Below are 11414 nucleotides of genomic sequence, written 5' to 3'. Positions count from 1 at the left end.
CATGGTTAGTGTGGGAGGAGAGGGAAAGGGCAAGGCATGCTATAGTTTATGCCAGGGCTTATGACAATTAAATTAAGAACATAACTTAAAGTCACAAGACATTTTTCCCTAATTATAATAACTGAGCCAGGCAGATTTGCTTTAGTGCTAAGAGATGGATGTTAAAACTCTGGATTGACTGAGATCGTCAGGCCCAGATATGAAAATCAAGACAGAAAGAATACAAGGCAGGCGTAAGCATGTTTTCTCAGTTTGTTCTTCTGTGGAGTTTTCCTATATTCCAAGGAGAAGTAAGTCTTGTGAGAGGCAAATAGGGTTGCTACTTCTCCCCACTGAAGTATTTGTCTTCAAATTCAAAGGCAAAGCAGAATATTGACATTTCTGAGAGAAAATGTTACGTCAGTAGCTTCCCCAAACACACCAGTCTGCACTGTCTAGCAACTTTACCAACTTGGCAAATTCCTAATGCATACTCCCCTCAGCACTAGTAATTGGTCTTTCTGTACAAAGGAAATAAGAGTTTGACCCACAGTGTCAAATACAACAAAAATCTATTTGTAGAATGGTACTCTTGGTCAGAAATAGTTTGAATTGGTTCCATGGTGAGAAAAATCTTTAAGTAGTACATTGCTAACGCTTTCCTTGACACTACCAAGCAAAAGAAGCAGAAATAGTGACAGTTACCTATGCTACCTTACTCCCTGAAACAGATTTAGATCCCTGATACTTAACATTGATGGTCCTCTTGATTATTCTCTTTGGCGAAGTCCATATGGCTCAGTTCTTATAGTAAACTCTGAACTAAACGGCTTCAGAGCTAAAATCCTGGCTCTTAGGGTACTGCTACAAATCCTAGCTTTTCTGGGCCTTTACTAAATAGAAACCTGATATCCCCTTCTCATAAAGTGTGAGAGAACTAAGGCTGTGGCTAGATGTTCACGGTGGAAATTGCTGTTGTAGCTTTCCCAGGGTGCTTTGTTTGCTGCTGAAGATTTCTACTCTCATGGTATTGAGGAAGACAATTATTCATTGGTTTTCTCACCTGCCACCTCTAATATATATTTAAGACAACCTCCTGACCCCATGGAAGCTCTCTGTTACTTGCTAGGGTCAGGGCAGTAACTTCTCTTGTGGTGCTCATAGCTTGCAGTCACACTAACATCCTCTCAGGTCTGTGCATTTGACAGAATTGTGATAACAAAATGCCTGAGTCAATTCTCTAAAAATTTTCCTCTTATCACCCATTTTGGTAGTTACTAGAACATCATTATTGACTAAACAGTTCAGTTCATCCTAAGCCTTGGCAGAGGTGGAACTGTATTTGACAGATTGACATCAGGGGCTGTGATCCAGATGATTTTACGATCCACTGTTTCTAACAAATACTCAACATAAAATTTATTTTTAATGTGTATATATATATGTAAAGGAAGAATATACTGTAACCAAAGGAAAGACCAAGAAAAGAAAACTACTTTCAAGACAAAATTTGATTTAATTTCTTGCTGTAATCAAGTAGAGAAACAGATACATTCAATGCCTCAAGCTGCAGCTGGAGCCCGTGGCACAGAGAAGGCCTGCTCAGCATTTCCTTAACTGTCCTGTGCCGAGACTCGCTCTGTGAGGAAGATGAAGGCAGGATGAAGGCAGCAGGCTCGTGATGAAGGCAGCAGGCTCGTGACGGCGTGGGGACGCAAAGAAGCATGCTCGGAGCGAAAAAGCTCTGCGGGCAGACTCGGTGCAGAGCTCTCGGTCTGTCCATCTCGGACAACGCCGTCCGTGACCTGAGAGGGGCTTGTCTGGGGCCTGGAGCACTCCTGCCAGCCAGGGCAGCAGCTGTTGGGTCCCCCGGGACCAGCCCGATGTCACGTCTAAGCTCTATAGGCACTAGAAACGGGTTGGGGAGAGGGGTTGCAGATGGAGAAAATAACTTTCTCTCCACACCTTTCTCTCAGTCATTCCAGAGCTTGCTGCGGATATTCCAGCAAAAATCACAAGTAATCAAAGCAGCAGTTGCATGAGGCAGAATTCCGCTGCGTTCTACTTACGAGGGGGACCAAAAACTGGCAGAAGGACCGGTCTGGGCTGGGGAACGCCCGGCGCGGGGGCTACGGGGGTGGAAAGCGCTCCGAGCGCTCCCTCCGCTCCACACCGGGTCGGGAGAGGGTCTGTCATCGCGAGGCTGGGCCGGCGCTTCCTCTCCGCCCCGCCCGTCGCTTCCCGGTCCCATTGCTCCCCTGGGGATGGGACTGGGCCCTGTACGCCACGTCTGCCTCCCGGCAGGGACGGAGCCCATCCCCGTGTGCGTGGCGGCTCCCCGGGGCGGGGCGGGGCGGGGAGCCTGGCGCGGCCCGGGCCGGCGCCTCCGCCTTCCCTCCATCCTCCCTCCCTCTCTCCTTCGCCCACTCCCGCTCCTCCTGCTCAGCGTACGACGGCGGCGGCGTTCCGCTATGTCGGCCGCCAAGCACCGGGGCTCTAAGGGGGTCAGCCCGCCCGCCGCTAACGAGAAGAGCGTGCAGCTCGGCGCCGGCGAGGAGCCGCCAGCGAAGAAGCCAGCGGCGGCGGGGCACGGCCGGGGCGGCAGGGCCGGCGGGGGGGGCCGCTCTGGTGCCGGCCCCCGCCGCGGCTGGGCGATGCTGCTGGGCGCCGTGGTGGTGCTGGGCGCCGCGCTGCCCGCCGGCTGGTACGTGCTGCAACTGCAGGAGGAGGTCGGGCGGAGCGCCCGGGAGGTTGAGGCCTCCGGCCGGCAGCGGCAGGAGCTGGCCGCCACCCTGGACACCGTGGTGCAGAAGGTAGCGGGGCACCGGCACTGCCGGGGGCGGGTGGGCTGGGCACCGCCGGGCGCTCGTTGCTGCTCGGCGGGGCGGGAAGCAGCAGCCGCCCATGCAGGGGGACGGGCGCCGGGATTCGCCCCTTAAATAAGGAGCTGGGTAGCTGTCGGGTGGCCTGTCTTGCGGGAAAGCGAACGTATCCCGTTGCCTTCCCCTCCTCTTCCGTGCTCCCTCAAAGATGCTTTCATGGCATTAGAGAGGCAGATGGAGTCAGGGCCGCGGTATTCCCCGTGCCTGCAAACGTGGCTCTGGAGCAGCGAGAAATCCCTGCCAGGCAGCGTAGAGTTGGGCGGGACGGGACCCCGCGGCGGTGGCCCCAGTCCCCAGCTCGCCTTTCCAGGGCCTGTGCCCGAAGCCATTTTATGGAATGCAGCCCGCATGCTGCATTAGGTGTTGACAGCGGTGCGGACCCGCCGTTCCGAAGGAGCTTGCTGCCCGTAATTCTGTATCTTCGAGGCCCGCAAATCACTTAACCTAGCGGGGCGAACGAACTGCTCGTCGCTGCCTGTCGAGTAGGCAGATGTGCACGCCGAGGGACACTGGGTGGCAGCGCGGGCAGGATCCTGCCTTAGCGTCTCCACACTCTAGAAAACAAAACTCATGTGAGCTTCACCGAACAACAGAGGCTGTGCCAGAAACAGTGCTGCAGTACCCTGCCTCCCACGTTCCTGCTGCAGTCTCTGGTCAAGGGAGTGAGACTCGCAGTGGCAGTCCAGGACCAAAAGCTGTGAAGTTGCTGGCACAGAATGTGGCTCAAGTGAAGTGAAATAAATGCTTATTTCCCTCATTTTTTTCACTCAGGCCCTTATTAGCCTCCCAGCTATAGCTTCACAAATAGCACTGTTCACTTGGATACATCCTAGGGTGCCTATACCCTTTAAAAATGGCATCTGTGATTGCATGTCATCAACATACAATTAAACTTGTTTCCCAGGAGTAGGTTAAGTGGCTGGAAGACAGTGTGTAAAGTTATGACTGACGCAGATCAAGGAAAAGGAAATTCTTGTCTCAGCTTGACTGCTTTCTGCATGGCAGACCATTCAGATTCCCTGTATTCCTTGCAAGCTTGGGCCTGGGCTGGCAAAGAGGGGACAGGCACTGGCAGAGATCTTCTGGCTGTTCAGTGCTTCCAGAAACACAGTGGCCTTCACATGTGGACATTATATCATCAGTCTTGGAGTTTCCTGTCCCATACAAAAAGAAGGAAAAGGAAAATTCATGTCAGCAGGAGAGAGGAGTTGTAAACTTCAGGGCTATAGGGCTGCGTCTGAATCTAGTTTTAAATCTGGGGGGCTTGATTCACTGATGACAGGACAATGATTTGAACTAGCAAAGGGTGTGGCTTTTTACTGGTTTTTAAGCCATTTCTGTAGACTGTAAGAAGGAAGAAACTGAAATAGAAAGATGTAAAACTATAATACATGAGTGTAGAATGTAGATGTACATGCAGTGTGTAAGCCCCTCTAATCAAAGGAATATGGACAATTTGCAGTCTCCCATCTCCATGTCATTGCAGAAAAGCATAAGTACGTGTCACATATTCTAGGAGATGAGCATATAACAGAAGTTTATAAATAGTTGGTTTCAAAGACAACTGAAACTTACTTGCCTTTGTATAGCAGATGGCTGTTAAAGGTGGTAGAAAGAGATCACAGGGTTTCGATGTAACCCATGGAAGTTTTGGTTGCTGTGGTTTGGTGACACAGGAATTTGCTGTATTTCACTGCTTCACAAAGGTGTAGGATCCTGTGTTGTTCTTGCAGAGTGCCAAAGCTGTGTAGCTTCGCCCTTCATCTGACTGCAGAGAGCTTCTGTCAGGAGTAAGCATTATATAAACTCATGTGCATCGAGGATTTATCGCCGGCTGGGGGTATATGTACAAATGGGACGGGACTGCTGTGGAACGTGCCTTGAGCTGTTTTATTTTTCAGCATCAGTCTCATTACATGGTTATGACAATGGGAAGATGCCATCAGCTCGCATCCCAGGCAGCAGACCAAGAACTTAATGTTACAACTTACTTTATAAGTTTTTTGACCAATCACACAAAGCAAAAGCATATTGACAGTAGTTCTATCCAATCACTGTAAGCACACGTACCTTTGGTTAAAACAATGCCTGCTTATTTCAAATACAATACCTACTTTTAAGCCTTAAAACACAATGCACAGAGCTCCATTATTAAGCTTTAAACTTCTAATATCTTGCTAGATAAACTTTTCTGTGGCTTAGAGAGTTATTCTACACAAGCGTTAATACACAGGAGTAAGCATTGTATAAACTCATCTGCATCGAGGAGAAAGGAAATGATGAGAACGTTTAGTCTTTAACATAGTACCATTCTCAGAGAGGCCAAGGTCATTTGGTGTTTAAACACAGGCTCGTATGACCAGTTAGGGAAAACAGTAGTCATTGGCTGAAGATACATTTTTATGTACTATTTGTGATGTTAAATCTTTCAAAGGTTATGGCTTCAAATCTTAACAGCCATGTACCCCAAAACACCAAACTCACATGAAGGTTCACGCACAGACCAACTGCTTTGAAGCTGTGAGTTTCTACCCCTCTTGTGCAAGGGTATTGTTTTGAGCCCTGGTGGCTCTCGGTTAGGACCAATCTGATTAGAAGCTGGTATATTTTGAAGACCCCAGTCCATGTTATTATACCAGAGCTCTCTGTTCTTCAAGTGGCTGGCCCAGATGGCGAATAGCTTCAACTTACACCATGAACATTGCCTGAATGCAGTGGAGGAGCAGCTATAAAGTACTTCACTGTGTGAAGTGGGTTCCATCTTTGTAAGTCATAGAATGGCAGAGGAGACCCAGCCCTCTAGAGAGTTCTGGCTATTTCTGATTTCTTAGACTAAAAAGACAGTTACTTGCAAATATGAATTCGGTGATTTGGTTGAAATGTGTCACTGTAATAGGAGAGGGAGGAGAACTTTCCTGTGTTATCCTGTTAGATTTCTGACCTCCATTTATAGTGATACAGAAAAAGCTCTCTGCTCTCTATGGAAATAATCAGAATGAATGACAGCTAAGATGAATGAAAATGAGGTTGGTAAGTCAGTCAAATGACTAGTGCTCAGCTTCAGTGTGTATGGCAGTATTACTTTTTCCACCCCTTCCCCTTAGCTCATTTCTAATTTTCTATGGAAGCACTAGAGAATACAGTTGTATTCCCCTACAGGAATGTAGGGGCATTAGAAACCCTTTTACTGAAGAGGGAGAAAAGAAGTCATCTTAGTGGTTATTGTTCAAACAGCAGTGATCTGTCAAAGCAAAGGCAAGTCTCATGGCCAAACTCTACAATCAATGCACAGTATAGACTTTCATGAAAACTAAGGAGGATTTGGCCAGGGATCTGCAAAAATACATAGAAATAACTTAATTTCTAATGAAGATGTCTGTTAGGTCTTTAGAAAATAACAAAATAACAAAATAACATCTAGGTTCTGAGTCAGGGAACTGCTGGAGCCTGCTTCACTTGAAAAGAAAAAAAAAGGCAGCTCTGTGTTTTTCTTTCTAAAACCATGTAAAATATACTTCTTTTTTATTTATGGAATAAAACCACCCCTCCAGCTGTGTATCTAATCAGTAAACATGGCAGGCCATGTGGCATGGCTGATTAATATACCCCTCAGACACAGGGAGTAGTGTAAGGGAGGGCAACTTGAATTACTCAGCACTTGCCATCCTGCCAAAGCCTTGAGGTATTTTCTGTGTGATGGATTCCTCTTGCAGACAATAGGAGTTCTTACATTGCTTTACTAAGTTTAAGAAAGTACAGCCCCCACATGCACAAAAAGATTTCTCTGCAGTCTTAAGACTGATGCTCTGCTTGGCCTCAAAATTAAATAACATGTCCTTCCCTGGCCTGGATCTTACCTTTAAAAGTGAGAGTAAACAAATGTGGCGGCCACTTGCCCCTTGACCTTTTCCCTCTGGCTGCTACTAAAACCAGCTGTAAAGGTAATTTTTGTAATTGGGAAGTTTAATAGTGTGCCTGATGTAGTGGTAGGAACTTTCTGTTAACCTGAGCTAGATGCAAGGCAGGCTCTTGGCAGCTGCTCTGCTTTTGTTCTTTGTGTGTACATACATGAGACCTGCTCACTGCAGTTGTGTGGGTGTATGCAGGAGTGGGAAAAACAAGCTGCTAACTATTTAGAACATTAAAGACTTCCTAATTTTTTTTCTAATCTTAAAAAATGGTCAACAAAAAATCTCTTGTGTTTCTGTTGGTGTCTAGGAGCAGCAAAATATCATTACTTCTATCATTCCTTGGCCCATCCCAGCTCCCCTCTCCCTCTAACTTTTCCTCGTCTACTGCAAAACTTTTTTTTAATGATCAGGAATTGTTCTTTGGTATTCATGCCTGATAAAATATAATTCCAGCTTTTCTGTATTGAGAAGCTGTTGTCAGTTATTCTTTTGGTTTGAGTCGTTCCCCCCCCCCCGCCCCCTTCTTTTTCTAAAGACTTGTGGTCTTTAGAACCAAGAATCCTATATGGGAGGGATGGTTTCAGGGGTCTGCATGGAGACTCTGGAGACCTGGGTTCCTTTCTCACTGCCACATATTTCCTGGGTCATGCGTGGCAGGTCATTGAGGCCAAGGACCCTTAACAGATGGTGTATGTACAACAGAGCTGTAAGGCTGAAGGTGCTGGTTTTTTTGTGCCTCCCATATCTGTATGCCACAAGGTGACTTGAGGTATGGGGCATGAAGGATTGCAATGCAATCATTTTGTCTAGTAACAAGGACTATAAGGATTTTGGACAAAAAGGGTGAAATTACTGGTATTAACTATGTGTATTTCTGGCCTAGGTACGTTCTCTTCAAACCACATTTGGAGAATTTGAATCCATGATGAAAATTGTTCAGCAGAAGCAGGAGGTGAGCGAGAAGGCTGTTAAACAAGGGGAGAGTGAAATAAACCGGATCAGTGAAGTGCTTGAGAAGCTGCAGAATGAAATTTTGAAAGACTTGTCTGATGGCATTCACATGGTGAAAGATGCAAGGGAACGAGACTTCACATCTCTGGAAAACACAGTGGAAGAGAGACTAACAGAGCTGACCAAGTCTATAAATGATAACATTGCTGTATTCACTGAAGTCCAGCAACGGAGCCAAGATGAAATCAACAATATGAAAGCAAAGGTTGGTTCACTAGAACAAGCAGATGTGTATAAACATGAAATTAAGGTGCTGAAAGATGCTTTTGATGAGATGCAAGCATCCATGAAAATGAAAGAAAAGGACATAGAGACCTTGAAGAGTACAATAGACTCCATGGAGTCTGATGTGTACACCGAAGTGAAAGAGTTAGTCAACCTCAAACAGCAACATGAGAAGTTCAAAGAGGCTGCGGACACTGAACACCTTTCATTAAAAGCTTTACAAGAGAAAGTTCTGAGAGCTGAGGATTCTATTAGGCAGCTCCCTCGTGACATTAAAAGACTTGATGAAGATTTACTACAAGTTAAAGCCAACCTCAACAAATGGGAAGATAATGAACTCTTCAGAAAAGCATTAGAAACTTTTGGGAAGAACAGTGAAGGACTGGAGTCTCGATTGAGGCACATAGAAGACAGCCTAGAGTCTCTAGCATCTGTTGCTGCTCAAAACAGTGAAAAGTTGGAATCTTTCCTTTCTAAGGAGGCAGAGTATGAGAATAAGCTCAGTGTCCTAGAACAAAGCATTACCACTCTTCAGGGACTCTCAAATACAGATGCAACTTCAGTCACAGATGTTCTGAAAAATCTTGGTGAGGCACAGACTTCACTGTACAATGACATGGAAGACTTAAAGAGAAGCATCAGTGACTTGCCATCCTCTGGTGCTCTCCAGGATGTCCAGAAGCAAATTAGTACTTTGTTGGATCAAGGAAATCTTCAGGCAGGTCAGACACATCCTCAAGGTTACCTTGAAAAGTTTTCTTCTATGGAAGGCTCTGTAGATGAACTGAGATCTTCTGTTAGCCAGGTCGATTCTGATTTGAAAATGCTAAGAACTGCAGTGGATAGTTTAGTCGCCTATTCAGTGAAAATTGAAAATAATGAGAACAGCTTGGAGTCTGTGAAGAGCTCAGTAGATGACCTGAGGAATGATCTGGAAAGGTTGTTTGTGAAAGTAGAAAAAATACATGAAAATATTTAGGCAGTGGTGCTCCTTGGGCAAATAATGGGTTGAGGAGAATAGCTTTTGTATGCCCTGTTTTTTACTCTTTTAAAAATAAATTTGATACCTCCAAAGAGAATAAGAATACTTTAATAATAGAGACAGTTATGCTTATTTCCTTCATTTCTTTTCCGTGTAGTGTTTTTGGAGTTTTTTATTGTTTTTTTCTTTCCCCTAAATTTTGTTTTAAGAAAATACAAGTTTAGTTGGGGGTTGAGTTTCTTAAGGGCTCATCTTCTCTATGAAGTTGTACCACTATTAAGTGTAGTGGTGTAACTACAGCCTCGTTAGCATGGGCACATATTTAATGGCATGAAGGTATTTCACACTGACACTAGATATCCCACACAGAAGGGCTACGGCTGTTCTGGTACCCAAAACATACTGCTGCACTCACGGAGGATTTTACTGGGATGTTTTGGTTCAAGAAACAAAGGTACACGCTATCCTAAACTGTTCACTGTGGTGAACTGAAGAGTGGAGCAGGTGTGCAGCATCTCATCTGTTTCTGCAGTTTGGGACTCAGACATGTGGTCAGTTCACCAAGGGTCAGCTGAGCTGTAGTGTATTTCTGTGAGACCTTAGTCTGTACCAAGGAACTAACAAGGTCTGAGATCAGTGACACTGCCTGGGGCTAAGGCCTAGGAGATTCATTCTTTATGATCACAGGCTTAATTGCCAGCATCTTCAGCTGTTGGTGCAGAAGATCAGTGCTTAAGTGCAGAAGATTCCATCTGAAGGATGGGATTAATTTCAAGAGGGTACAGTAATATTTTTGTCATGTTTTTAGGCTGTTTACATGATTAGGGTGTCTTCCTTGGAAAGATCTATTTTGGTCTTTGATAAGGGATTTTTCTATAAAAATCATCACAAATTTGAGAGAAGAGGAGAACCAAAATTGCACCTGTTGTGTTCCATATATAACAAGCATGCTAACAACAGCAATAATACACTCCAAAACACACAAGAGGGAAAATCACCATGAAATCAGCAGAATTGCTTCTATGGAATATACATTTCCAGGTTTTCACACAGCTGACTGTGACCTGAACTCTTGTTATGTATTCAGGACTTGGTGCCTGATTCTTGTTACTATTTTTGTCACCAGGTGTCTGGCTGAGGCATTGGTAGCAAAGGATCCTTCTAAGAGACCTGGTCTAGGAGAGTGAGGAAAAAGTGTCATAATTCTATAGATGATCTTTTAAAACCCATTTTCTTGTGGAGCTTCTTTGGTTTTCTCTCTTTTAGGAAAGGATTTCTAATATCCCTCCTTTTCAAGTTTCCTTTTGAACTTTATCCAAATAATTGGTAAAGAAGTCTGCCATGTAGTTACCTTGGAAATAGGCCATGGGCATCATGTTCAACTCAGCTTGGATCAGACAGATCCTTGACTGTGTTAGATGAAAAATCCCTTGGAATAGCATCTCCCAGAAGTGGGAACAGCACAGGTGAAAAGGAGTTCTCCTAGGTAAATAGGATACTGAACCATATCCAGTGTTGTTCCCACTGTAAACAGGAAAGAACTGCTGTCAGAGAAAAGGGAGCCATGGCATTAAGGTAACTGTTGTCACTGTTGGAACTGCACTGTTCTTTGTTGACTTCTCAAGTTCTTAAACAATGTTGTTTAGGTTACTGTGAAATGAACTGTATGGCTTATTTTCAGTATTTTTAATACATAATAAACATTTGGAATATTCTTTGCACCTTTTTTTTGATTGCTGCTTGCTTATTGTTGTGTTTCCCAGGGTGCTTCCAGTGGGGTAGAAGGAAGGGCTTGGGGAAGCACCAGGTGTGCTGCAGCCCTGTACCTGTTCTCAGCTCCCACAGGGAAATGTTGAGGCACTTTTGCTTGCTGTGATTAAAAGCCAGCTCTTGGAAGCAGGGTTTGAGTCACATGAAGGTGTTGCTGCTGACAAGCAGACTCAGGAGCCCAAGAAGGTGATCATAAAGTGTGAAATACCCGATCTGTGCCTTGAATGAGTTCTATGCCAGACACTGCCAGCAAGGCCTCTCTAAGACTTCCTCAATGCCCAGAGCTTGTAGGACAGAAATAATGTTCAGAAAGAACCTGTGTGATATTTCCACAGTGGCTGCTCCTTTTGCTTAGCTCAGAATGCTGGATTGTAAGGCTCATCAACTGATACCATTCTCATGATGGATGTCTGCCTTTCAAAATTTTGGGAAAGGGTAATTTCAGGAGTCTAGGCATTATGATATCCGCGCAATTCTTGAGGCCAAAGTCACCGAAATAGGTAATAAGTCTTTAATTAAACTATGTGTGCTTGACAAAGCAGGTGAGCACCCAAGCCCTTCTATGTGAAGATATTTGAGATAACCCCAAGTTGGCAGCAAGCTGGCTGACAGCATGCAATGACTGTACAGTAGCTGCATGATGTTGGAACTTAG

At 45.1% G+C, this 11414-nt stretch overlaps 1 protein-coding gene across 1 annotated transcript; it reads left to right on the top strand.

Moving 5' to 3' along the window:
- The first annotated feature begins 2122 nt into the window (after window positions 1-2122).
- On the top strand, window positions 2123-10711 carry CKAP4 (cytoskeleton associated protein 4). Its single transcript, XM_074539295.1, has 2 exons — window positions 2123-2792; window positions 7656-10711. The coding sequence occupies exons 1-2, from the start codon at window positions 2244-2246 to the stop codon at window positions 8985-8987; spliced, it is 1881 nt and encodes a 626-aa protein (XP_074395396.1). The 5' UTR covers window positions 2123-2243; the 3' UTR covers window positions 8988-10711.
- Window positions 10712-11414: the final 703 nt, after the last annotated feature.

Source organism: Zonotrichia albicollis, chromosome 4, assembly GCF_047830755.1.
Source record: "Zonotrichia albicollis isolate bZonAlb1 chromosome 4, bZonAlb1.hap1, whole genome shotgun sequence".
NCBI lineage: Eukaryota > Metazoa > Chordata > Aves > Passeriformes > Passerellidae > Zonotrichia > Zonotrichia albicollis.
Note: the sequence above shows the minus strand (reverse complement) of the source record. Positions and strands in the feature narration are given on the sequence as shown.